We start from the raw sequence: 27,109 nt of genomic DNA on the forward strand, positions 1-27,109 counted from the left end.
CAGTAGGAACATCCTTTTTGTTCCAAACACCAACCTGTAACTGGCCAGCTCTGCCTCCCCACCTGCCACAAAACTAAGAGACATCGTAGCAAGCACATTCAATTCAAAACTACCTTTGTGTTTCTCAAAGGATGCGACTGCAATCACCTTTTGTCTCTCCCCCTCCCCTTTTCTTTTTTTCTTCTTTTCCCAACCCAGAAATACCTGTGCGGAGTCTTAGGGGTGAGCAAGGTCCCCCCGGTGAGCCTGGACCAAGAGGGCCGCCGGGGCCACCAGGATTACCGGGTCACGGCGTCCCAGGAGCCAAAGGAAAACCGGGCCCACAAGGATATCCAGGAATCGGGAAGCCGGGCTTGCCAGGGATGCCAGGGAAACCGGGGGTCATGGGGCCCCCAGGGCCAAGAGGGGAGATGGGGCCGAAGGGGGATATTGGGCCCATGGGGATACCCGGGCCGCAAGGACCGCCGGGGCCTCATGGCCTTCCCGGCATAGGGAAAGCGGGTGCTCCGGGGCTGCAGGGACAACCGGGGCCAAAGGGCGAGCCTGGGCTGAAGGGACCCCCGGGAGCCCCCGGGATCCCAGGACCAAAAGGGGAGAAAGGCGTCGGGATCCCGGGTTTGCCGGGGCTGAAGGGTCCACCTGGGCTGCCTGGCCCCCCAGGCCCTGTGGGGCTGCCGGGGGTCGGCAAGCCGGGCATGGTTGGCTTCCCTGGCCCGCAGGGACCCCTGGGCAAACCCGGACCCCCTGGAGAGCTGGGGCTGCAGGGGCCCCCGGGGGCCCCCGGGATCCAAGGCCCTCCCGGCCTGCCCGGCGTTGGCAAACCTGGCCAGGATGGCCTCCCTGGCCAGCCGGGCTTCCCGGGTGGCAAAGGGGAGCAAGGCCTGCCAGGCCTGCCGGGGCCCCCTGGCCTCCCCGGGGTGGGCAAGCCAGGCTTCCCTGGGCCCAAAGGTGAGCGTGGCGTGGGTGGTCTGCCCGGCCCCCTGGGGCCCAAGGGGGAGAAGGGGCACGCGGGGCCGCCTGGCATGGGGGGGCCGCCGGGGGAGCCCGGCCAGCCAGGACTGCCCGGCATCATGGGCCCCCCGGGAGCCGCCGGCTTCCCGGGACCCAAAGGAGAAGTCGGCGCTGTGGGGCCACCAGGACCCGTTGGCCCCAAGGGTGAACCCGGCCTGCAGGGGTTCCCAGGAAAGCCAGGCTTTCCTGGGGAAGTGGGGGCCCCTGGGCTGCGAGGGCTGCCGGGCCCCACAGGGCCCAAGGGGGAAGCTGGGCACAAAGGCTTGCCGGGGCTGCCAGGTGTCCCAGGGCTTGTGGGGCCAAAGGGCGAGCCGGGGCTCCCCGGTGCCCAGGGGCTTCAGGGCCCCTCGGGCATCCCGGGCATCGCGGGACCCAGCGGTCCCATCGGCCCCCCAGGACTGCCAGGGGCCAAGGGGGAGCCCGGCCTGCCTGGACCCCCCGGCTTCCCTGGCGTGGGCAAACCCGGCGCCGCGGGGCTGCAAGGACCCCCGGGGAAGCCCGGGGCGCTTGGTCCCCCTGGCCAGCCAGGACTCCAGGGACCACCCGGCCCCCCCGGGCCCCCAGGTCCCCCAGTCATCATCCCACCCACTCCGCCAGCCGTGGGACAGTACCTGCCCGAGGTGGGGCCGGGGATAGACGGCATCAAGCCCCCCTACGGCTACATGGGCAAGAAAGGCAAGGCTGGCGGCGCCGTCTACGAGATGCCCGCGTTCACGGCGGAGCTCCTCACCCCCTTCCCCCGGGTTGGGGTGCCCGTGAAGTTCGACAAGCTCCTCTACAACGGCCGGCAAAACTACAACCCCCAGACAGGGATCTTCACCTGCGAGATCCCCGGCGTCTACTACTTTGCCTACCACGTCCACTGTAAAGGGGCCAGCGTCTGGGTGGCGTTGTTCAAGAACAACGAGCCGCTGATGTACACCTACGACGAGTACAAGAAGGGCTTCCTGGACCAGGCTTCGGGCAGCGCTGTTGTCCAGCTGACGCACGGAGACAAGGTTTACGTTCAAATGCCATCTGAGCAGGCGGCAGGACTCTATGCCGGGCAGTACGTTCATTCGTCTTTTTCAGGATATTTATTGTATCCCATGTAAAACAAAAACCAGACGCACACAAACATACACACAAAAATCAAAACCTTTCTTCTCTGCTTCAAACTCTTATACCATGAAAGATGCATTTTATGACCGTTTTGGACCATCTTGTACAAAAAAACCAAAAAAACCTGAAGTTTAACATTATGCACAGCTAGTTATAAAAAAAAAAGTGTGGTGAACATATCTAGAGATGTGTATCAGGTTCATAAACAGTTGTTTTGCACCTGAGGGGGACATAGGAGCTGTACATTATATATTTCTGTGATGCCATGCTTACTTCATTTCATTCACCGTAATTCAGTACTAAGGTTCAAATCAGCGTACGTCACTCACTCCTGTTGCATATTTGACTGTTGCATTGATCATAGTTGAAATGAAAACCAGTAACTTAAACCAGAGTAGGTCAGTCTCAAACTACATGGAAAAACTTGAGTGGCTTTTTATTTGTTTGGGTGGGGTTTTGGGGTGGTTTTTTTTTTTGACAGCAGGTTTGCCTGACAAGCAAAGGTTCTCTTAGCTGGAGACCTTTATTTCCCTTCCCCACACACAAAATATCCCTGCAGGTGTGGTTTTTTGCTGAACAATTTATTTATGATGGAAAAGGAATACTGATGGTGTAACAATTCCCCACGAGCCTTCTCCAGCAGTCATTAGACCCAGAACACCGCCCCTGACTCCAGCAGGTGCTGGGTTCACCTCCAAATGCCACAGCACTCGAAAAGCCTCCATCTGCATTTGCACGGCTGAAGTAGATGAGGTAGATCAGAGATAAAAATGAAGGGTTCCCCATTTGCTTTGTGCCACGTGATTGAGACATTTTGGCCAACACGTGGCAATACAGCAGGGTGGTATAAATTTGCTGGGATGTCTGTGCTCATGCTAAGAACCTGCATCTGTTTGGCTTGTCAGAAGAGACACCTAGTCTGCCACTCAGCAGAAGTTAAATCAGTTTACTCTTCAATGACTAGGCAAAGCAGAAGTAGCGCTCTCTGCTAATTAACTAATTTGTTGTTTGAGATCAACTGGTAACTTTATCAGCAATACTGATCATGCACATTTATCTGAGAACTTCGTTTTATATAGAAGCTGATTTCCAATCCTTATTTATATGTTACCTATTGTCAAGGAGAACCTGCAGGCCTCGATTCTTTCTGTACGTGAGGAAGGCAACTTCTCGGAAAGAGCTGTCTGTTCATCAATGGTGCTAATCTCACCTCAAAAGTATTTGTTTCCAAAGGGCAGTGTACTTTGCTGTGGTTCCCTGTACAGTGCTGCACATCACACACTGTTACGCTAGTTGAAAGAGTTAAATACTCATCACTTCTTCAATGTCTTTAGCTAATGCTACTGCTTTTGATTCAAAAATGAACTAGATTTTTCATGCAGAACTAAGATTGGATTTAACTGGCATTACCATTATTTAAATGCAGAGTTTAATGCAGTCTAACATTGACTAAGGACTCCAGTGGTATAATGTGGTGCTTTATCTCAGAAATTTTATGGAATGGTGGCAGGAACAGACGGACAGTTTACCAGGCATTGGTAACTTCAGTATGCTCCCGGAATATATGAGATATGTCAAAAGCAAATAATTTTGTATTTAAAATTTTTGTACTGATTTGAAAAAAATATCTTATTAAATATCTTTAAAAAAAAAAATCCTGTCTTCATTCAGCAGAACTGTTAGAAGGAGCAATCAACCTGCTGAATTCATGTATCAGACCACAAGGACTCTCTGAAACCACTGACAGCCTGATGTGAAAAAAAATGAGATTCCCTTTTCTTTAGCTCCCCTCTACTGGCAAAACCTGCCCTATGCCACTGGGGGGAACGCACTGTCCTGGCGTCGCATTTAGTGGGAGAGTGTGGCTGGGGCTGGGGGCAATGCACAGAGCGAGGGGCTCCCGCAGGCAGCCCACAGGAACGGGCACCTGCTCAGCGCAAGCCAACATGGGACTGCAGCTTAACGAGGCACGGGGCAGCGCGCAGGAAGGCAAGAAATGGGACATCGTGGGGTGGCACTGTTAAGGGTTTGTGCTCCCCTAAAGAGCCAGAGCTGGCTGCCCAGGCTGGGAGATGCACACCACATGCCTGGCTCTCCCTGTGATTTGGAAACAGCTTTTCCCACCCCTCCCCATTTTTCCACCTGCAGCAAAAACCTCATGTGAAAGTGGCAACATATTTGTCACTGATCAACATCACTATTCAAGTGGCTCCACTGCAGGGAGTAAATGATAACCCATGGTGTGGCTCCCCCAGTCTCACCTCAAAGACAGGCATTTCCTCCAAGCTGGAAAAATCCTAAACTGTCAATACTAAAATGAATGCACTGAATACCTACTTGTGCCAGGTAATCGTTTTCTACCTCTCCCTTAGACTCCCTGAAGCCGCTGGCTAAGCGGCTCCCCGCTCCCCAGCATCTCATTTTTACTGCACAAAGAGAAAGAGAAAACAAAACATGAGCAAAGTATCACAATCAGCGCCTTTCACATTCTATCAAAAGTCTTTCGTCACAGGCCATCCTTTTAGTTAAGCATCTTTTATTTTAGCATTCCCCTGAAAGTCCCCAATAAGACAGGCAAGATTAAAAAACTATGAAAAATTAAAATCAGGAGTATGCTGCTCTTGATCTTACTTACAAAAACTACATCAGTTTTACTTTTACTCAGCCTGGAGTGAGATCTCCACCCGCAGTACAGCTCAGCCTACCTAGGTTCAAAAATTTTCAGCACTGTTTGCTCTGCTAAGCACCAAAGTTTGTTCTGAAACTCGATACGGTATCTGACAACGCTGTGTGTACTTTACACACCATTAATAATGGGGCTGGGCACGCGTGCACACACACACACACAGAGAGCACTGACCTTGCAAAAATCAGCCTGAGGGCACCGTCTTTAACACAGTTTATTCACAGGAGAATAATCTCTTTCCATTTGTAGCATTCAAAATTTCACTTGAAACAACCGTAAGAATGTCTTCAAAATACAGCTGGCACTTTAAAGGCATATAAAACTTAAGACAAATGGCAAATAAAATAAGTATTTACCAATACCAAAAACAGATGTTGAGCTTCATATGTTCTTAAAAATCAGACCCCACTTAAAAGTTAAGGTATTTATACTACCTCCCAGGGCATTGTTAAAAAGGAAAGCACAGCATAGGAAACAAGAGGTACCACACACTAATTATTAAACACCACAGTTGTGATTCTGTATTATCATCACCAATACAGTCACTGGAAATGTCATTTAGTAATATCTTTTAGGCACTCTCAGATTTGTATTTAGTGCAATAGTTTGTGACCTTTCTTCTTTAGTCATATCTCTGTACTTCCTTTAATTATTACAGCAGAGGAAAAAATACTTTCCCAACAGAGAACAACAACAAAATCCCCCTAGAAGTCCGAGCCAAACACAGCTTTCAGCTGATGTACGGCATCCTGCCTGTTTTGTGTGTGCTTTGGTATCTTAGAGCTAAGTCTTTCTGACAGCACAGCGTTTTGAGGGGGTGGCAGATAAAATGCAGGAGCACCTTTGCTGTAAGATGCTGCTGTCTTGAAATTCAGCAGGCTGCTGGAGAACAGGACAGAGGAAGAAGGGGTGGGAGCATCTGACTTTGCAATTGATACAGGAAAAAAAACTGATGGGAGACACTGGGTACCTACATAGTTACACCATTACCAGACATGGAAATAAAGCTGGCAGCACCCTGGGATTCAAAATTTCACAGCTTTGCTGCTGATGCTGCGATCACAAAATTGGGTAGCTTTGACAGGGAAGTTCAGTGCAGAGACTTCACTTTCAGGAATAGTAAAAATGGAAAAAGAAAATCTTAATAGCAACTCACTCTCAGAAAAAAAAAAATAATCTAAGTATTTAGAGTTAGCATTATTGCTTTTCTTAGAAAGTGCCAGGGGAAGTCTTTGGTATTGCAAAACACCTGTGAAAACGTCTGCCTGGATAGAATAGAAGCTGTGGTCTGTGGCCATTACTGAGAAACGCACTATACTTACCTACATGAAGTTAGTGTAAAAGCGATACCTGTTCTCAAGGCATGGAGGAGCAGAAATGACCACATGAAGCGGGTGACAGTGATGAAGCAGGGCTGGTGTACACAGAATCCTACCAAAACATCTTACGGCAGGGGGAAATGAAGCAGTTGGCTCACCGCTTATCATTGAAGCTAAAAGCTACTGGCCTATAAGCTGTGCTTTCCAAAGAACTAGTACCTCGTAGTTTATCAATAGTATCAGCTCTTGGCTCAGTCCCAAGAGAACAGGTCTGGCTCTAAAAGTTACTCAGCCACCCTGCAACAGCAACCTCGGCACACGCAGACTCAACATCCCTGCAGGAGCACAGAAGTGGGGGAAAAATATCCCCAGGAGTACTGCTTAATTTAAAAAAGAAGTCAGTCATACAAATAGGGAGGCTTAATAAAAAATAAAAAGGAGCAGCCAACAGGGATAAATGCTTGTAGACAGCATACTAAATGCATTGAGAATACCAAACATTATTAAAAAAAAATAATAGTGTTAGGAAGACAACAGCTGATGTAGTTAAAAAAAAAAAAGGGAGTCTATCTTCAGTAAAAGAGTTGAGGGGTGAGGACACCATTTGCTTGCAATGAAGCCTTTTTTCCAATTGTTTTTGGGGGATTCTAACTATAGCAGAACAAAACCCCCAAAAAGCAGAAAACCTCCTAGGAAAATTAGGAGGAGGAGTCAGTTTAATTAGTGGGAAGAATATCTCCAGAGAGGAAATAAAACAGAGAAAATAACCACATCCTCAGAACCACAGCCTACACCATCACAAGAACCAGGCACTGCAAGGAGAGGGCAAATTTAACAGACCTCCTGGCAAAAATCCTCTCAGTCAGCGTACTGCATGATGTCACACGGATGCGGCTGGATCCGTGGCGGCAGGCCATGGGAGAGCTGGGAGCCTGGCTCTGGGAGCGACCATGGGTTTTGAGTGGGAAGAGGCAGCCGTCTGCTTCTGCCTGGCTCCGCTCTCAATGGTCTCCAAGATCTGCCAAGGACCTCTATACAAAGAGAGCTCGGACAACACCACGACCTTTGTGAAAACCCTTACCTCGGCATTTTTTTCATGGGAATTGCTACTGTCAGTAGTCTAAACCACTGCAGGTCTGGGGCTGCAGAGTCACATACAAACCTTTTTAATTAACTGAAATAATCATGAGAAATAAATGCTGGTAGAAACAAAGACAGCAGTGTCACTGTTTTCTGATGCAAAACCCCACCTGCTTGTATCCAGATTTTTAAGCAAAGATCTCCTCAAAGCCTCAGAAATGTGCATGTTTAAAAAGAAAAAAAAAAGAAAATGCAAATAACTGAGCAAGAGCCCTTCTGCCACCTGGTGAAGAAATTCTGGTTTCCTCCATTTCCACCACCACAGTCACCTGCTCCGGTGCTCCAGCACCTCCAGCTCTCCCCTCTCCTCCATGCTTTCGCCTGCCGCCCTGCGCACGGCTGGACAAGGGACCACCCCCTGCAGCAGCATCTGGGCCCAAGGGACACACGTCCAGCTGGCAGGACACCATGGCACAGCCTGTCCCTTGCTGGGGACACGTCTGGGTCCTTCCCCAGCCCCTGCCGCAGAATTTTATGACATACAAAGTTACTTCAGGTATGTCCAATTTGCCTGAAATGGACCAAAGCTCAGGAGTCATGAGGTGAAAACAGAAGCCGCCTCCCCTTCAGCTGTGGCTGCCTTCCAAATCACACTGCCCTCACTAATTCCCAAATGGCAGAGCCAAGGCTTTAAAGAGGGAGATGAGAACTACAGGCAGGTGGGTTTTTTTAAATACCTATTGCACTCCACAAGAGAAATAGGAAAAAAGAAAGATGACTCTTTGGTCACTTCAATGCTGCAGCAAAGGAATTGTGTTCAGTACTCTTGTAATCCTCAGCTTCTGAAAGCACAAATAGCATGCTCTTGACCTGCTAGAGGTTTGTATTCATATTGTAATTGTTTGCACTCCTTCTAAATGTACTAAAACTCTCTACATAATTGTACTAAAAAGCAGCAAACGTTTTTCTACCAACTTAAAAGACTTTTTTTCAAGTGGACTTCTTTGTGCTTTCTTTAGGTGTGATTGATCAAGATAACCACAAGATGTTCAAGCAAATGTGCCACAACTAAAAAACAATTATATATACGCCCTATAAGAGAACTGGAACAGCGTATTACTTGTTGTTCTTTGACAGTTGTTAAGGCCATTCCCAGGCAGATTTAACTTATTCAGCAGGCTTGTGCAAGACAAACAAAGACTGGAAATATAAATGTCTCATTAAAAGTTTCAGTTAAAATCCCAAGTTAAGTTCCCACCACTAAATGATTTAGTTCAGCCACATCCTTTAAACCTAAATGTCAAGACAGCAGAGGTAAACAGAAGCCAAATGATAATTCAGCTGAGGTACACCTTGCATATTCCCTAGCACACTCTACTGCCAAAAATGGGAACATTCATTGCTCATATCGATGCATTTCAAAGGTGGAGACGCATTACAGCACCTGAGAAAGAAGATTTTGCTGGTTCGGAAATACATGCCGATTCTTGGGGAGTGAACAGAAAGATACACGAGATCCTGTCCTGAAGATCTAGGAATCCAACAAGCATTGGCTCTAAATTAAAACGCAGGCATGAACATCTCTGTCCCAGCTCACGTTTCTGTTGTGGTCTAGGACAACTCTTCAGTCTTCATACTCCCTCTTTTCTAAGTCAAGTCACCAACTGTAAAATTTATTAGACGCACAGCACGGGGAGTATGGTTTTCCATAAACTGGGTACAACATGAGCATTGTCAATACCAACATCTCCACAAATCAGACCAAAGGGTCCTCACCTTCGGCAAAGACAAGCAGCAGTTCAGAGTCTATCGATAGTCAATGGCCAGCGCAGAAGCTGTCGCTTCTTTGCTGAAGATGGATGTCCCCTCCTCAGGAGCAAGGCAGACCAAAACCTGTACACTCTGTATGTTCCCCCTTCTCCCAAACACACAGTAATCATTTATAGGCATAATTTTAAAGCCATTTTCATACTACAGGACAGACATACAAGACATCCATCTACTAATTAAACACTGGTTGTCTCAGTCTCTTGACAGTGTAACTCTTTTGGAGGACAACATCAGAAACAGAAGTATTCCAGAGAAGTAATCATTTGGAAAGAGTTCTTGCTCATAAATAAGTGATGTGAATCACATTTTTATATATCCCTGATACTTTCAGCTGAAAGTTCCATGGTTTTCCCATTATTTAAATAGCTTCACAGAAATTCAGTTAACTCTGTTTGCAATAGTTCATTACCCTCAGGCTTAGAAGAAGCTTCTGCCTTGATGAGGTTTCTGTGCTCTTTTTAAACAGTAAACAGTTATGCTGCACTTAAAAAATAAAAAAGTTGTACAAAAAATAAAAAATTTTCAAATCTTGAAAATAGCGATTGTTCTTCATATTTTCCATTCAGCTTTCATGTCAAATTGACCACAAAGTTCTTGTCTATAAGCTTCTTCAAAAATTTCTGCTCAGCATCGATGTTGTGATATTCATTCTAAAGAGATGTGAGGGAATAATAAAAGAAATTAAACTCAAATTATTACAAGAAGCATCACTTCGTTGTTCTTTCCTTTTTAGTTACTTGTGATACCTGGAAGATGCTAAGAGTAGGAAAGCTCTGGGGAAAAGACTTCTTGGCAAAGGCTGTAGCACAGTCTCCCAAGAAAACAGGTGAGTACTCTATTACTCAAAACTAGATTAGATCCTCCATTAGGACATGAACAAAAAGGGATGATCCTTCAGTGGCAAGAATGGGTGAGACGTGGTCTCACAGAAGTCCTACCATTACTAACTCTACCAGCTCCTCCCTGTGCTTAGAGGGAACAGCTACATAATGACATTTACAGCACAAGCAGTCAGAAAATTACTAATTCTCCAAGTTCCATGCAGGTTCTTGAAAGGCACACATCAGGCATTTGTAAATTGGATACATCCTGACAATCAGTTTCAACAAGCCAAAACCAACCCATCTTCTATGCTGTATCCAGATCCTGGATACACAAGGGACCACTGAGGTTAGTGGAGGACAGCACAAGGGAAGTAAGTTTACTGACAATCTTAAGACAATGAATCCAGTAAATTAAAATTAATATACATACTGCATAAAAGATTATACAGATATAGTATAATATTTACAACTTAACGCCACTGAAGAATTAATGACAAGCGTTTTGCTTAGTAGTTTGTTTTTTAAAGTTTCAAGGTTTTAGGAAACTTAGGGATGTCTATTCAACTAGTGATCAACCTTACCCAAGCTTGGTATACATTGCAAAAAAGCACCTGCAGAGAGAAGTCCTCAAAATGGAGGTGAGTTCAGTGTCAGAGGAAAATTATCTCAGAGCAGCAGGCACCTAGGAGTCCTCAGAGAGACATGAGAGGCTCCTATGGGCATTGCCCCTGTCCTTCCCTCTTCAGAAGAGGGAGGAGGAGAGAAAATGGTCCCCACATGCACTAGGCATGCACATGGAAGAGAGAACTGTTCACATTGAGGTAAAGGGCTGAGATCTCAGAGTACAGAGCTGAAGACAAGAGCAGAGACATAAAAGAAAATGGAGGCATGACCATAGCAAAGCAGGAGGGAAGAGAAGGCATCCCTGATGTTTGCCAGCCTCCTGCTGCTCCCTCTCCCGGTGAGTTGTGGCTTCCCCCGCCTGGAAGCAGTTCCTTCTCTTCCTACCCCTCTCAAAGAGCTGCTTTTCTTTTCTGCTTTCAATTTCTGAAATTCAGTTCTTTTCCTAACTGCAAGTTTATAGGTCTTAACTCCTTCCATTTCCCTTTGCTCGTTCTCTTTTTTAAGAGGTTTGGTAACTATGACAAATTGTGCAAGTAAGTGCCAAGGAAAAAGAGAACGCAAACAGAAACAACACTATCCATGTTCTGACAGTGCTAGCAAATATGCTTCTATGAACAAGAGCTGCGTAGCCTAAGGATAACACCAGCAAAGCAAAACAGAACATAAAAACGGATGTGTCTCATGCCAATGTTGCAGAATATGGTGTAGCACAAAGGACACATATCATTATCCACATTTTTCAGAAAGAAAAGCAGAGATTAAGAGATTCAAGCAATGTTAACCCATGAGCAGCTGAACCAGGAGAAGATCAGAGACCTTTCTGACCTGCAGTCCACACTTCTACCTATACTGAATTGTCTTCTCCAGTTACCAGCTATATTTCTCTCAGCATAAACAAGTGTTTGTTACCTGCATCATCTGAGACATGGTGTCATTGCCATAGTAGTGCAAAGAACTGTTTCTGTCAGTGAAGTCGTACTTGAAGCCTGCCATGTGAACTTCATGGCAAATGTGAAATGCTAGTGTAATGGCAATTAGCCCCGTTGTTGGATGCTTGGGTTTCTAAAATGAAACACAAAGAGCATGCATACATAAATAACTGGCAGCTTAACAGGAACAGCAAACCTAAGAGCAAAGAAAGCAGAAATCAGGCAGCCTGGCTCTTCTACAGATGTTTGGTTTTGTAGTTTGATCCCCTCACGTCTTAGAAGGAGTACAGTACTGCCTGCAGGTTTTCCATGACCAGGGTGTCTGCTATGTTGGCCTTCCCTGGGATTCTCCTGTTTCTAGTGAGGGCTGAGCCCATACTGTAGCCCTTCCCTCCCCACAGGCATCAGGAAGGTCTCTCCATCCCTCTGCTCAGCAACCTACTCTCATGAAACCAGTCAGGCTTCAACATATTGGAGACCATTTCACCCCATCAAATTTGACTGAATGAGCAGACGTGTTCATAATTTTCTAGACAATGGAGATCCAGACGAACAGAACAACATGACACACCTCAAATCTTCATTAACACCAAACTAAAAAAACGCATGAATGCTACTGCTACATGAATTTGGCTGCATTTGAACTTTTTCAAAGCAGGGAAATTCTAGAAGAACACGATTTTAGACTTTCCCCCACTATTTCCATTAGAAGAAGAGGAACTGTAAACAAAATTGCATATTTCTCCCTACAGTAAGATAGCTCAGAATTAAATGCAATGTAAAATATCAAGAGCAGGTCATAAACAGGTTTTAACTGTGCAAAATTAAGAGCACCTAACCGAAAACTAGCATTTCTTACAATAGCATAGAACAACTCATTGCCAACATCTGTCCTATCCCATGATGAAGTACATGACTGTTGCAGCAGCAGTGGCTAAAATGATCTGGGGAAGTAAATGAGGCAAGGTTTGTAAAGAGAGGTGAACTCTTTCATTAGACCAACAGATGAAGCTGAGGGGAAAAAGCGTCCCCAGAAATGGACAAAACTTTCAGGCATTAATTCCCTTTTTAGCTAGAATAACAATTTTCTCAGAGACTAAATGAGTTATATGCTTTCAGTAGCTGCAATCGAAACTTAAACTGAACGCAAAGGCACATGCTTTTTTGAACTCTTATGCAGGACTCTGTTCATTTGCCTCTGAAAACGAAGCAGGCAAGCCAGTACTGGACAACTCTGGACAGAGAGAAGGCAGATGCACTCGATACAGAAAAATATTTTTTGTATCATATGATAAAAAAACAAATCCCCAGGAAAAAGTTACCAACATCTGCTCTGTAACCTAATTAAAGTCACAGAATTGAACTATCAACTTTCACGTAGAATTTTTTTTGTACCTTTATACAATTCTTAGAGTACTCCAGAAATAACATCAACTTAAAATGCACACTATAGCCCAGGGCTCCTGCCAGGTAGCAAAATAACTTTCTGCCTTGGGGGACCAATATCATAAACTTAGTGGTGGCTCTGTTGCCATATCTGTACCAAACAGCACCCCAAAATTATGGCAGGAATGCTACATGTCAGGATTAGTGCTATTTGGAAGTATCAGGAACGTTACAGGTTGCAACTAGCTCTGTTTACCTTTGGCTATCATAAAGTTCACCCCAAAAGAATATACTAAAAAAAGCAAAACTACTTTTAAAATGTATTATCGTGCTAGCACCCTAGCCATATCCAGATAGTCTCAGCCTGTAATGAAATTTGTTCGGCCAGTCACGTTTAATGGGAATAGGCACAGCCCTGGAATAACTCTGCAACACTTTCTGACTTCAGTGCTGCTGGGGCAGCACATCCGATTTTACAGTTGTTCTTCCCAGCTCTCCTAACACCATCACAGTTGCTAACAAAGAAACAGAAATGCTTGCTGGACTGCACAGAAATGCGCACCCAGGGAACATGAGATTGGCTTAATGGAAAAGGCAGAGACAGCAGGGAAAGCAACACTGGTCTTCGGCGTCTCCTGCAGGCAGAGGGGGCTGAAGCACAGGACAGCAAAGGCAGCACCAGCCCTCCCCAGGGACACACTAAGGGACAAAAGGCTCCCAGGTGGGTCCTGCAAAAGGCTGCCCTGCCCATGGGAACCCCCGAGGCATGATCCGCAGCTTAACCAAGCTGTGCCAGAGCAACTGCAGACGTGCAGGCTCCCAGTCATAGCCCACCTCTGAGATAGCAGGAAAAGAGAGGAAAAGCACACCTGAGCTTGACCATTGCTGCTGCCGGAGACAAGGGGCTGCAAAACCCCCAGGATAGAGCAAGCGGGATGTGGAGGTGGCAGAAAGGGGCTCCAAGCACGGACACACTCTGCCCCAGCTTTGGGAAGGGGTGCTTAGAAAGCAGGAGAGGAGCAGAGAGCACGCACAGTACCGAAAGCAACTGAGGGGCCTGGGCCTCTGTACCAGGCCCAGGACACCACACACATCTCTTTGGCTCACGGACAGCACTGGTCTTACTTTTACCCCCACTGAGAGGGGAGCACAGGAAGAGACAAGAGGAATTTCTGGAGCCATGGAGGCCACGGATGTTCTGTGGCCTTTTAGGAGATAGATAAGCGCCCAACTACTACGCTGCTTTCTTCCCACCCTTGACCGAAGAGCTGAAATGCCACAAAGCCCCAGCAAGCACGCAGCCAAACTGGGTATTCCAGTTTGAGAGTTAATAAGGGAAGAAAAAGCCACAAGTAGGCTCAAAAAAAGAAAGAAATTAAAGAGAAAAAAAGCAGCACAGTAACTCCCAAAAGCAAAAAAACCCTCAAGTCCCTCAAATATTAGAAAGATTAAACCAGAAAAAAAGCTGTGGTAGATACTCCACAGTGAGAGCCTGTCAAACATTTCCACATGTCTCAGTTGGCTGATCCCAATGAAGCAGCTCTATGCAACGATGTGACCCCAGGGAACTGTATTTGTGCTAAACAGCACATGGTCAGTCCTGACTGCACAAGGGAGGTTCTCCAGCTTGAAGCCTTACCTTTCATCGGAAACATTCTTCAGTCATAAACTGACAGTTAAAATGTATTTTTACGTCCAAATTGTCAGTTAACTCGTTACAATGCTTGGCATCAAATCAGTAAGCACAAGAATGCTGCTAGATCTATGTCGTTAGCACAGGGCTGGAATATCCTGTATGCACCCCAGTCCCTACCTGCTCCCAGCAGTGTGAAATTGCAGCAGTGTTAGAACTACTGGGTTGTTGGGTTTTGAGGGGTGGGGTGGGTTTGGTTGGTTGGTTCGGGGGGGAGTGTTGTGGATTTGTTGGGGGTTTTTTTGAAGAAAACTATAAAACACCCTACATTTAATAATTCAAGACTCCTTAATATTTCTAGAGTCCCTTGGGATCTGCCATGTTCCAATGTCTGTCTGCTTTCCACAATTTTGTAAAAGGAATTATGTCTGTCCACAAAAGCAGTCTCGTTTAATACTAATTATAGAATCCATAAAAAGAGATTTTTGGCATACAAGGCTACCCACTGTCTTTCTGGATTCCATTTTCCCGTCTTTTTTGAGCACCATCTAAATGCAAACTACTGCCATGTGAACCTCAAGGATGTTCTAACATAGTCCACTATAATAAAGAGATAATTACTTCTGAGTACACATTTGGTTGCACAAAACTAAAAGGCACTGAAGAAAAAAGCCCACCTCCTTCCTGGGAAACCTTGTTGGGAAGCGAAGCCATTCATAAGCCGTTTTTCTGGTGATGCTGGGATCAAGAATCCTAATTTGACTAGATTTGTATATCATGTTCAGAGCTGGTTTCTTCCAAAAGCCTTTAGCACTCTGTAACAGGCAAGTAAATACACATTCTTAATGGCTATAAACAGTTGATTTTGGTTTTGTAGCAACTCTAACCAGAATAAAATCCAAGGGCAGGAGGTTGAGGAAGAAGCAAAGTGTTGAACCTCCCAAAGTTCCACAAAAACATGTGCCAAATAGTGCTCCTGCAACAGGATAACCCACTGCAGCAGCAAAGGTTGGGGCCAGCTGGCTGGAAAGCAGCTTTGCAGAAAGGTCCCTGATGGACAACACGTACCAGCAGCATGCCTGGAGGCAGTAAATGCTCATTGTGTGCTTAGCCACATTAATAAGAGAAGAGAGAACAGGTGGACAGAAGTTACCATTCTCAAATACTTTGTACCGTGCCTTTCTGCAGTCTCACAAATGCTGTTTTGGGCTCCTCTCTGTGGAAGAGTGTCAAACTGGGGCAAGCTCAGCAGAAGGCCACCAGAACAGCTGAGGGGCTAGAGCACACAGCAAACAAGAAGGGTCTGAAGAGGCTGGGTTTGTACAGCCCGTCTTCAACTATCTGGTAGGGATTTACAAAAAGCGACAGGATCAGACTCTTATCAGAGACACACAGTGAAAGGATAAGGAGAAATTCTATCCTGTGAGGATGCTGCAGCACTGAAACAGAGGTTGTAGAAATATCCTTGGAAATACTCAAAACTTACCTAGATGATGCCCTAAGAAGCTGGTATGGCTTTGAACTTGGTCTTGCTTTCTTTCAACAAGGTTTTGGACTAAAGACCTCCAGAGAGAGGTCCCTTCCAACATTATTCTGCAATTCCACCAAGTCCGCAGGATAAAATAATCTGGGAAATAGCTGGAGCATGCATGTCAGAATATGAAATGCTGCTAGCAAGAGGATAAAAAAGGTATTTCCAAGAGGAAAACTGCTTTGGGGTGAGGAACTGATCAAATATGTGTGTGAGAAAGAGGACAGAAGCATTTATGGGAAAGGGATATTGAGCGGACTGACTAGAAGACCCAGTGCTCCCTCCAGCTAGGAGGACTAAGGTTAAAAGCAAAACAGGCATTTCGCATGAGAGGTGTGTGGCAAGCTGAGCCAAAGGGCATGAATAATTAAACTTACTATTTTCTGACCACCTAGTATCTCCCAAAGCCACTTCAAGTCACGTGGTTTGAAGACGATGAGAACAACGGTTGTATTAGGGTCGTAGTGGATTGGATCTGAGAAGATGGATTCCGGGTAAGAAAGGCGGAAAGTCGTCCTCCTCCCAACATCCTCTTCATACCCTATAACAGGGCCATTATTCATTCTGCAGAGGACAGAGACAGCAATGAGTACCCCACCCAAGTCCTTACTGTGCGTCAGCTGGCACGTGCATTAGTCTGCAGGGCAGACAGCATGTCCAGGTACAGCAGGGTTTAGTGGCCCAGCATTTACTTATCACATTACATGGTAGATGAGCAATTATCAGGTGCACTCACCCTCTAACTTAGAGGGATCAAGCACATATGGGAACTTGGCCAAGGTGGTTTAGAATACATTCACACAATTGCTTATCACATGTCACTCGAGCAGAAGGCTTCTGATTTGGCTCAAACACAGAAACTGGAGAAGACCAAAGAGAATATCTGGCTCAGAGAATTACCCATTGCTCCATTCATGCTACTTGATGATCTGAGTCATACAGGAGACGATTCAAGAATGTTTTAATACTCTTCACTGTCTACAGGAACATGGTTTATGACTGTGTACCTGATGCTGATACATCATTATGTTTGCTTTTTTTGTGTCTTTGGGGTTCTTGGGGTGTTGGTTTTTTTCTTAAATATTACTTGCACAGCTGCCACTGCTTTGGGATATAACATTAATAAGCAGTGAGCAGATGGGTAAGGTCTTTCTGCTCTGAGGTGTCAGAGGGGCTGTGTTTAAGTCTCCATCTTGCAGTTTTTGCTTGGTGGGTGTGTTGCATAACCTTTGGAGAATCAGGCAGTCTCTGTATGCTCCATTCCTGCCAATGTGACTTACCACTCAGAATAGGAGGCACACCGCTTAGGAGCAAATGTTTGCAAAACAAGGTATGCAGACAAAGGAGTACTTCAAAGTTTTATCAGAAGTCATCATTAAATACAGAATGCAAACACCACCTCTTTGTTCATTCACAGTAAACACATGTGTACTGTATTTCTGAAAGTTTTGAATCCAGAGCTGTACTTAAATGTGTGACACAAGTCTATATAAAGATTTCCATTTTAAGAAGAGTAGACAGATCTACAAGGAGCCCAAATACTTGAAATAGTTTAAAAATAATCCATGGAGCTTCCTTGCATCATTATACTACAGTGAAAATAAGTGCAAGGTAGGGTTTTTTTGTAAAGCACAAAGTTGCCAGGCAAGTAAAGTTGCCTAAGAACAGAGATATTATCTGGATTACTTTCTACAGTTTTAAGTTTATAAGAGGAGCTACAGCTGAAGAATTATATATATTCATTTCCACCTTACCAGTGTGTTTTCAAATGCACGTCAAACTCCAGGCTTTGTATACAACCTTTTATGTTAGTGCTTGAAGACTGAAACACTATCACTAAAATGAGCATTAGGATTGATGGCATAGTAACAAAAATGAGATTTTGTTCAATGTTCCACACAACGTTGAAGCAGACAAACTGAAATGGCAGCTCAGAGGTTTTAGTGAAAGAGGGTTCAGGTACACTATTTGACAGGGTACCTACAGGCAGAAGGGCTATTTAATCAGTTACCATCTCAGTTCCTGCAAAGGAGAAACTGATTTATCTTTTTCTTAATGTACAGAAAATTCTGTTATAATTAGCCAAATAGTCCATTTTCAGTTTGCTTGGCATTTGAGGTCACGCCCACCCTTGCCTGCTCCTCTCTGAGCACTTCCCCAGTTCCCCTAGTCCAGATGCCTCTTCTTCAGACCCCAGCATCCTCTGGTAGGTTAAGGCATCTCATAAAACTTCCAATATGAACTAACATGCTTGAGAAAAAGGGGCAGACATCAACATCATCCTCCAGTTGACACATGCCTTGAGATGGACTTCCCAGCATAAACATTACGTTTAATCCACTCCAAGCAATGCACGTGCCAGCACAGGGGTAAGACAGGCATGGCGTGGAAGGCAAGAGGCAGGGCTGCCCGGGATGCTGGTTCACATGCAAGGCTCTGGACTATCACATGCTTGGACCCATCCCTGATGGCAGCATCTTGCACGTGTGTATCTGTACACAAGGCAGACTGACCACCCAGTGATTCTCCCTCCCCTGTATCAATCAGTCTGTGTAATAAAACACTGACCCATTTTTTCCTAAAATTTTTTAAATTAAGGCCGTGACAGGATAAGTAAAACAGGAAGTTTCATACATTTGCATTTGTGTAATAACTGAACTCCAAAGCCACTAGCTGATAGCAAAAGTCTGTTAATTATTTGCATGCACACAAAATGGAAAGGATATACCATTTACCTTATTATCACATCATAGGAGTCGATTTTCTCCCCTAATGTCTTATTTCGAAGTACTCCTCCATTACCAACCACAACACACCGTCGACAGGCAATGCTGTGGAACAAACAGAACCTTTAATATGCACTACTTCCCTTGCTTCATATTGTTGTTAATGATATACTTGCATTTAGCTGGCTTATTTACTAACTGAGGTCCTCTATCTTTTACACTCCTTGGCCCCTACAGAGCAGTCTCAATCCTGTATCACACACTAAGCCTGCTTTCAAAAAAAAGCAGCTGCATTATTTCAGGGACTGCCAAAGTCAGGAAATGGCTTCTCTCATGTAAAACTGTTTTTATACATGTCCTTTTTCTAGTGGTTTGCTGTTTAAGATCGTCTAACCAGTTGATGATAGGGGTGCCATTAGATAAATTATCTTCCACGATGCTTCAAACTTGTCCCAGTGTGGCGGTATACCAACCAGGACAGAGCATGTCTGGAAAAACTACTCAAATTAAGGTGCTTCTGCAATATTGTACAACTCCACAACTCTGGAGATCTCCAATATAAGCTAAGGCAGCAAGATTTAGCTTCACAATTTACCTTACAGGCCTCTGAATTGTACATGTGAAAAACCTTAGCCCAACGACACATGTGATGGCTCTTCAAATGAATACAATCATGTTAATTTTTCTCCCTCTACTTAGAAAGTGCTGTTTAAACATGTGCTGAAGTGCACGCTGTCATGACACGAGATGGATACACTTGATTAAAAGTTGCATTATCATATGACTAGATCAAATTAGACAGCATTACTAAGTATATAAAACACTGTGAGCTACAAATTAGATCTTATAGTACATCCAATCAAAATAGTAATTCCTTTTGAATTTAGAATACATTCAGAGTTAAAAAGCACCCAAAAAAGGTATTACGCAAATGCTAAACTTATGAAAGTAAATTCTAATGGTAAGATTTTCCAAGTTATCCCAGGTTTTCTAAGTATACCTTTTGCTCTCTACTGTCTTACTTCAATACTAGTAAAATGTGTGCTTTGCTAAAACCCCAGACAAAACCAACAACAATTTAAAAAAACAAAACCAAAAAACCCCACACAAAACGAAACACAGCCAAAAAAGCACACAGAGAGGCTTGCTGGTTTTTTACTCAAGAAATTCTGCCTCTTTAGGGAAGGTTTACATCCAACGTGTAAGACTGAAAACTCCTCCTTACAGAACAGGCACAATTTTTTGTTGTAAAAAATGCTTCTTTATTTAGAGCAAAAGCTGTTCAACTTTTTTGCAGCAGGAACAAGGGCAAAATAAAAATGTTGGTATTTTCTTCAGACACGAACAGGCTCACAGCTTACTGAGGATGAGTCACTTCCCAATGCCCCACTCCCATGGTTCTTCAAATAAGAAAAAGGCTCTGTGCCATTTCTTACTGTAGGGGACCCCAGGACTGTGTCCCAAAGTACACTATAATCTGCACTAAATGCCCAGTGTTGCACTTTATGCAGACTAATTAAAATTAACATCCTTCTCCTCAGATAGTCCAACCTGTTTTTTCAGCTGAGAAGAGTATTATTCAACATCAATGAGAACAGCCTGTTCCAGCTGAGACTGACCAACATCTCAATGTACAAAGCAGTTCCCTGTATTTCCTACAGAATTGTTAATGCAGTCATGCTGGACCACATGCGGGCTAGAAAAAAAAACTGGGCCACAAAGCAACGCCGAAAACCTGAAGCTTCCAGAAAAGGTGAAATGAGAATAAATGCCAACTGTACAAAGTACTGTATTTCAAAAGAAATGCTGGGATGGCACCTTCTCACCTGCTGCTCTAGGGCCAGAGGGAGTTTCCTTTTTTTATATTTATATATAAATATATATATATTAAAAAAAAATAGAAAGTTGCTAAATGCAGCTGTCAGGGTGAGGTAACATGGAAAAAGCTAGCACACCTTTCTCTCCTGTTTCCTGAGCAGCTTAGTAGAAGCCAAGCATTCATAAAAAGATTTCCAGCAAGTGCCACAAGTCCAGGTGACTCAGTACCTTGGAAATCAGAGGGGTGAAAACCTGTTATACCATCCTGTCCTCAGTATGCCCATTCCCTCAATAAGTGATGAAAATGGAAAGGGGGGGGGGGCAAAATTAGCATGTGGTTGTATCACGTTTTCCTGTCATTTACAGCATGCTTCTGTAAATCAGTGAAAGTTTCAATCATCTCAAACTTCTGAATTCAGTGTCACCAAAAGTTATGTGGCCGCAGCTGGGTTACTGAGGTACAAACCTCATCACCACAATGCAAATCCTAAACTGACACTCATGCTCCAACTCATGGTGGTACCTCCTGGCTAGAGCATCCATCCCGAATGCTTGCTGGACACCCTGGTTTGGCAGTGACTGACACACATGCATGAACTCATCTTTGTGCCTCAATAAAAAGCCAGAAAAATTGTTCCTAATCTTGGTGAATACTTTTTTTTTTAATACTCTCTGACTACTTGGTGTGAATTCACAAAAACAATGTCAACTTCCTTACAAGTGGTTTGTATTATTCTGACCATGATAAGCAGCCAAACAGTTACCTTGAGGAGGCACTGCTTGTTCTGTCCCTTGTAGATGAACTTTAAGTGATTCCTTATTCCATACCTTCCAATTTTTGGCAGAGGCTATGATTTTAAGAAGCTTCTTTGCTATGTCAATCCCTAGCTATTGAAATAATGCCTTCCACTCCCGTATAAAAATGAAGAACTCTTTGGTTTCTCCTCTCTGCACTGTGCAGTTGTGATGTAGCAGGACACACTCAAGGCAGGGAGGGTATAGTAAAACATGACTTTAGAGCTGGGCAACTGAGGTTTGCACAGCTACAGAAGCTAGGTAGCTGCTCTCAAGTCAAATCCAAACTCTCTTCGCTCTTCCTGAGGGATGCAGACGAGATCTTGTTCATGGCTAAGAGCTGACTAATACTACTTGGATGGAAAATGGAGTGAAATTTGAAGTTTGATTAAGCTTTCAAACTCCAGTGCCCTTAACAGGCATACTCAAAAATAAAGTTATCAGCTGCCTTCAAATAACCAATAAAGCATCTAATATTTGTACATGAACTTTTAGAGTGGATAATATCAACAAGCAGATCAAATACTCCTGATTAATTATACATTAATACAGTCATAACTACAGCCAAACAAATTAGAAAGACCAGCTTTTAATCTCTGTCAAGCTCAGGAACTTGAAGTGGGCCAGCTCAAACAGGAAGTCTGGCACGAATGTGCTATTTCTGAATCGTCTCCTCCGCTTAGCCCCCCACCAGTATTCAAGTGTCTCCAGTTATGATCATAAGGCTACATCCACAGTAGCACAGATTCCACTGACAGCCATAAGCAGGGAAGGAAATGGTTTATGCTAAAGTAAAAAACCCAAAACATAGTATCATAGGAAAATGACATATGAAATGGAGATAAAGAGTATGCAAGGCTGGACTGTATTCAAAGATATTTAAAGTTAAATAAACTGGCCTGTACTTACTGTAGATCACAGAAATCAACACACTGATTTTCAGCAGACTGTTACTCCCAGGTATTTTACCAACCCCACTTCTTAAAGTTCCCTTTTTCGTAATGTTTTCATATTAGAAAACCCCAAACACCCCAAAGCTGAGCATTACTCACCCTTTTTCCAAGTCAGTAAATAATTGGCAAGAAGAGAAATAAATTCAGATGTACTTAAACATCAGGTGTGCTACAAGTGAAGTGTAACAGACTGAAATGTCTGGAGGTCCAGCTTACAACCACCAGCACAATATTAATGAAAGTGAAAAATATTAAGACCTCAGCTATAACAGTTGCTATAGCAATGGTTTGAGTGACTAAGGGATTGCATTTAGGTGTTCGAGATCTACTTAGAGTAAAAATGGATCCTATGCAAATAGCATGGTAACTGATCTCCAACATCTAAACACAATCCCTTTAGTCACTCAAACCATTGCCCTATTCATGTGGTGTACAAGAGCCTCAATCTCAAGGCCAGGCATTAGTTTACATATTTTGTTTATATGATGAAATTCTAAAAGAAATATTTTCCTAGTCTAGAAAAGAAAAATATTGTTAAATGGAAATGTAGCCTTTAAAGGTCAAAAGGCTTGCATCCTCCACATTCCACTGAAATACTGTTGGAAAAGGAAGAAGATCTCAACCTCAACTCCTTTAACACACCCCCCCATAGTCAGTTGAGGAATGCAAATTATTTCCTTTGAGGTTATTTGGTAAAAGGAGGATGCAGAGGTCACATTTTGTTGGCTCAGGATTGTGTAAATGCATTTGTAAGAATTTACTGTTGTTAAGCTTAGAGTCCTGAGAGTGCCCAGCGAGTAATTATGAGGAAATGAGTAGAGCAGGTGTTCAGAGGTTACTCTGTCAATGTACCCCTGGCCTGGAAAACCCTTCTCCTAAAGGCTATTCCACTGAAGTCAGTGACACTGTTCACTTCCAAACAGTTTTGAAGAACTAGACCTTTACACAGTGAGAATTCCACCTAAATTCGGAAAATGGCATTGTTCGGGAAAAATCCTTTGTAGCTCATTAGGTACAGTTTTACCTAAGTTGCACAAAAATACATATTTCTTAAAATACTTTATAGCAGGTTCCCCCACTCTGCCCCAAGAAAAAGTTTATAGGGAAATTTGGTTTACATTCTGCCAAGAAGGCTGAATTAGGCAGCAGCATTACAGAGCTGCCTAATAATTCCGTATTACCAGAGAATGTTTTCAGGATTAATTCCTAAAGTGTTTCACATTTAAAAGCCACTGTATCTCAGTTAAATGTATATATAAAAGTTCTTCCTTACTACAGTGATTCATGCCCTAACAGTGCTATACACAAAAGCTGATGGATCTAGAAAGAATATCTTGTGTGAAGTCATTGTACATTTGATTTGCTTATACTACTGCCTATTAAAGAGTAACAGTTCTCATTTTGCTTCAGTACTACTGAAGTATACTACTTTTATTAAAACGAAGCATACTTCCCAGAACCACTAAATGTATCTATATCTCAGAGAACCTACATGCAAAGGATAAATACTAATTACCTTACTTTTGATCTATAGGACAGACACCTCCATTTAAAAGGTACTATGCTGTACTGCAAGCGTCTTGTCTCTACAGCCAAAACGATTATAGTGCTGAACTTGTGATTTCAGGAATTTTCTAATACAACATTTGGCATTCTCCTTCAAACTCCAGAAAAAAGACTAGCTTTTCTCAGCCAATTCTGCATAAATTTCCCCAATTATCACACTCCTGATATAAAACAGGGTTTTTTCCCTTTTTTTTTTTTCCAACGTAAGAGTAAACCTGAACATCCTAGAAATGGATATTAAACACAGGGAAAGGAAGGAGTACAGCAGGTGAAAGAAAGGAAAACTGGGTATTAAAACCGAGATAATTCTTAGGCTTGAACATCAATTATTTTGTTCATATTCCACCCAACTTTAATTAAAATGTGATCCTGGCATTGGCTTGAAGCAACACTCTTCCGTTTGATCTCCTTGATTACAAAACAAAACCAAGTACAGCCAACCTCAGCATTATTTGCATTCAGCTCTACTAAGAAGTCTGCATATTAACATGATATATGACAGGTTGTCAGCCCATTTGCTAGACTGCAAATCTAAGAATTCATTTGCATCACTTGGTAAACACTTGCCAACCCTGCTACACTAACTCTAAAAAAAACCTGCCAAAACAAACAAAAAAACCCCAAACCAAAACAAACCACGCAAGACACACACAGAAAGACCCTCCAAAACCAAACAAAAAGTCCCAGCAGAAGTGGCTTCTAACCAAAAGATATTTTAAAAGGGCAATCCAATGCCTGGGAAGTGAGTTATCTAAGGCATGCCACACCCTGGTTACTCCAGAAACGCCAGGAACAGCCTTTCCTGGCTGCCTAGATCTCCCTCATTTACAGAAAAAGGAAGCTGAGCATACATATGAACAAGGGTGTGCAGCAGGCCAGCGGATGCAGTGAGACAGGGATATGCGTAAGATTTCTTGGGGATATGCATAATATTTCTTTCGTGTAGAAACAGTCGTTGGTTTGCACCTGCTTATCTCAAACATTCTCTAGCTTACACTAATAATGACATCAACAGAGGAGATCCCATTCCATTTTTAAGGGGTCGTTTCACTTTCCTCAGGTATAAAAAGATACTACAGGAAGATGTGAGTGTATTCAGCTAGCAAATTCCTAATGCACTTATAAAAAAAGAAATCTATCAGTTTAAGCTCCCTCACAGAAGAATTATTCTTGAATGCTGGTGCTACATATGTTTAAAAACAAACTTATTTAAATCTTGGAATCAATTACATATTGCTTGGATGCTGTCAGTCAGATCTGCATCTTGGCTAACTTGAGCAATTTCAGGATAACGCCACTGACATTCCTTTTCAGATAAATATTGAGTATTAAAAATGCAATGAACAGAAACAGTAGCAAATAAACCATCTCACCTGTCATTTTCATTGGAAAGTCCACAGTTCTGCAGTCTTGAAAGGGCTAAACGAAAAAATTGCTCTAGAAAGCGAACAAAGAAGATTAATGAAAATGTTCAGTGTCAATGCTCTCCAATATAAAAATAAGCATGCCACCTTGACTACAGCATTTTCAGACAGTAGTTTTTATGCACTGTGCATAAAAACCTCAAAATAGGAACACTTTTAATTTAGGGCCACAGGTCAATCAATGATGCCAAAGAAATTCAGGTTTATCAGAGCTCCTCTTTTCCCGCCCCAACACTGCTGTTGGAAAACAGCATGGGATTTGTATCTAAAAAAATCTTAGTTACAATAAATAAGCATTGGAAGAGTTTCCAAGACATACATCCTAACTGACTTTGTTTTTTTCTTCCACCCACCTTCAGATGAAATAAAAGCAGCCTTGACTCAAGAAGAGGGGCCACACAGCCATGAACAGTAACAGCATTATGTATCTTGGGAGAAGACATCAAACCAGCCTGTGCTCACTGGCAAAGCTGGGCAGAGGCACCTTCCCAGGCCCCCCTCAGTGGGCAGGCACCTGCTGGACACTCAACGTGCCTCTAACCGAGAGGGGGCCTCAACTCATTCCCAAACAAACTTTTCCCCACCACAACCCCAGAGGTGAGGGAAAACGTAACATCCTTGTTACACTGACAAAAGGCAAATCAAGAGTCTAAAGCCCAGGTCCACAGGGTACTAGGAAAGTGCACTGTTCAGGGTTAAAAACTCTGAGACTTGAGACTTTACAGTGGTTTCCAGAAGGGTGACTAAGACCCTTAGGGTCTCTGGCCCTGTTTACTCTGCCCTGACCAATACGGGCAGCAGGCATGAGCAAGCAAACACTTTGCAGAGGTACAGCAGCCACATAACAGCAGGAATACCCCCTGCAGCCCCAGTGATGCCTTCCATGGTCAGAGAAGCTAGCTCAGTAAAAGGAAAACTTTGCTGATGTAACTGCCCCAACCTGGGGACTTCTGCCTCAGTAGGAGTCTGGATCCTGATCGGCTTAGGTGTGTTGATCAAACCCCATCACACTGACCCAGCTAATATTTCACCTAGCAAAGCACTAGCTAAATATCTTTAGCACCTCAGCCCACATACAAACGAGAGGAAGCTGAATAAGCTCCACTCTTCCTCACTCCCACTTTTTTGGAGCTTCTCTGCTAAGAGGGGAAACCTCAACATGGTGTTTTATTTGTTAAAAACAGGAAGGTGGCAGGTCAGAGGGACTAAATGAAACCATTAAGTCACTGCTAGACACCCTCAAAATAGGAATAGTGAATAGGAAAGACCAGGGACAGAGATACAGGTGGCTTTACATGCCATTTCGGTATTTCCATTTAAAAACAAGTTACATAGGGAACACAAACCTGCTCTCTTTATTCCATAAGGTAGTTCAAACTTATCGCTCCCGTGGAACTCCGCCACTCTGATAAAATCGTTAGTGCACAGGAACGGGTATATTTTATCAACGCTAATGAAGAGAAAAAGAAAGAAGTTTCAAAAAATCCACATGATGTATTTGAATAAGCCAATAATTCATGTAATTGCTTTTGAAAAAAAAAACCCACCCAAACTTTATCCTACTTCAAGTATTATCAATTTTTAAAAGAAGAAAATTCATGAACACAGGGAAAGCAAGCAGGTGATAGAAAAGGGGAAGAGTTTATAATGGAAAATATAGCTAGAGAGTGAGATAAAATGATTTCTCTGCTACTGTAAGTTATATGGAGTCATTAAAACAACATGACTGAAAGCTTATACCATGAGACAGCATTTTTAAGAGAATATGTAATGCAGAAAGACAATTAATAACTTCAGGTTTGAAAAGTACACAACAGAGGCAGCAAGGAAAATTAAGAGTTATTATATACGGCAATTTAATAAGTAAGAATGG

The 27,109-nt window shown here is 43.5% G+C and overlaps 2 protein-coding genes across 14 annotated transcripts in view; one reads left to right on the plus strand and one right to left on the minus strand.

The window, feature by feature from the left end:
- Nucleotides 1-6,664, plus strand: part of COL8A1 (collagen, type VIII, alpha 1) — a 96,907-nt gene extending 90,243 nt beyond the window's left edge. For both annotated transcript variants that reach the window (XM_010567372.1, XM_010567371.1), the window contains one exon: nt 199-6,664. In XM_010567372.1, coding sequence (XP_010565674.1) covers nt 199-2,105 — 1,907 coding nt within the window. In that variant the 3' untranslated portion in view covers nt 2,106-6,664. The remainder of the gene's footprint in view (nt 1-198) is intronic.
- The window catches only part of ST3GAL6 (ST3 beta-galactoside alpha-2,3-sialyltransferase 6), a 90,284-nt gene that overhangs the window by 38,670 nt on the left and 24,505 nt on the right, over nt 1-27,109 (minus strand). For 11 of the 12 annotated variants that reach the window (XM_010567369.1, XM_010567361.1, XM_010567359.1 and 8 more), the window contains 7 exons: nt 26,583-26,686; nt 25,186-25,249; nt 18,690-18,785; nt 16,332-16,518; nt 15,101-15,238; nt 11,385-11,537; nt 8,810-9,677 (listed from right to left, as the gene is read on the minus strand). In XM_010567369.1, the coding sequence (XP_010565671.1) occupies nt 9,597-9,677; nt 11,385-11,537; nt 15,101-15,238; nt 16,332-16,518; nt 18,690-18,785; nt 25,186-25,249; nt 26,583-26,686 (823 nt within the window). In that variant the 3' untranslated portion in view covers nt 8,810-9,596. Of the gene's footprint in view, nt 1-8,809; nt 9,678-11,384; nt 11,538-15,100; nt 15,239-16,331; nt 16,519-18,689; nt 18,786-25,185; nt 25,250-26,582; nt 26,687-27,109 lie in introns of those variants that run through there. The other variant, XM_010567362.1, reaches the window with a different exon arrangement.

This window comes from Haliaeetus leucocephalus, unplaced genomic scaffold, assembly GCF_000737465.1.
Source record: "Haliaeetus leucocephalus isolate CR32 unplaced genomic scaffold, Haliaeetus_leucocephalus-4.0 Scaffold228, whole genome shotgun sequence".
In the NCBI taxonomy this organism is placed as follows: domain Eukaryota; kingdom Metazoa; phylum Chordata; class Aves; order Accipitriformes; family Accipitridae; genus Haliaeetus; species Haliaeetus leucocephalus.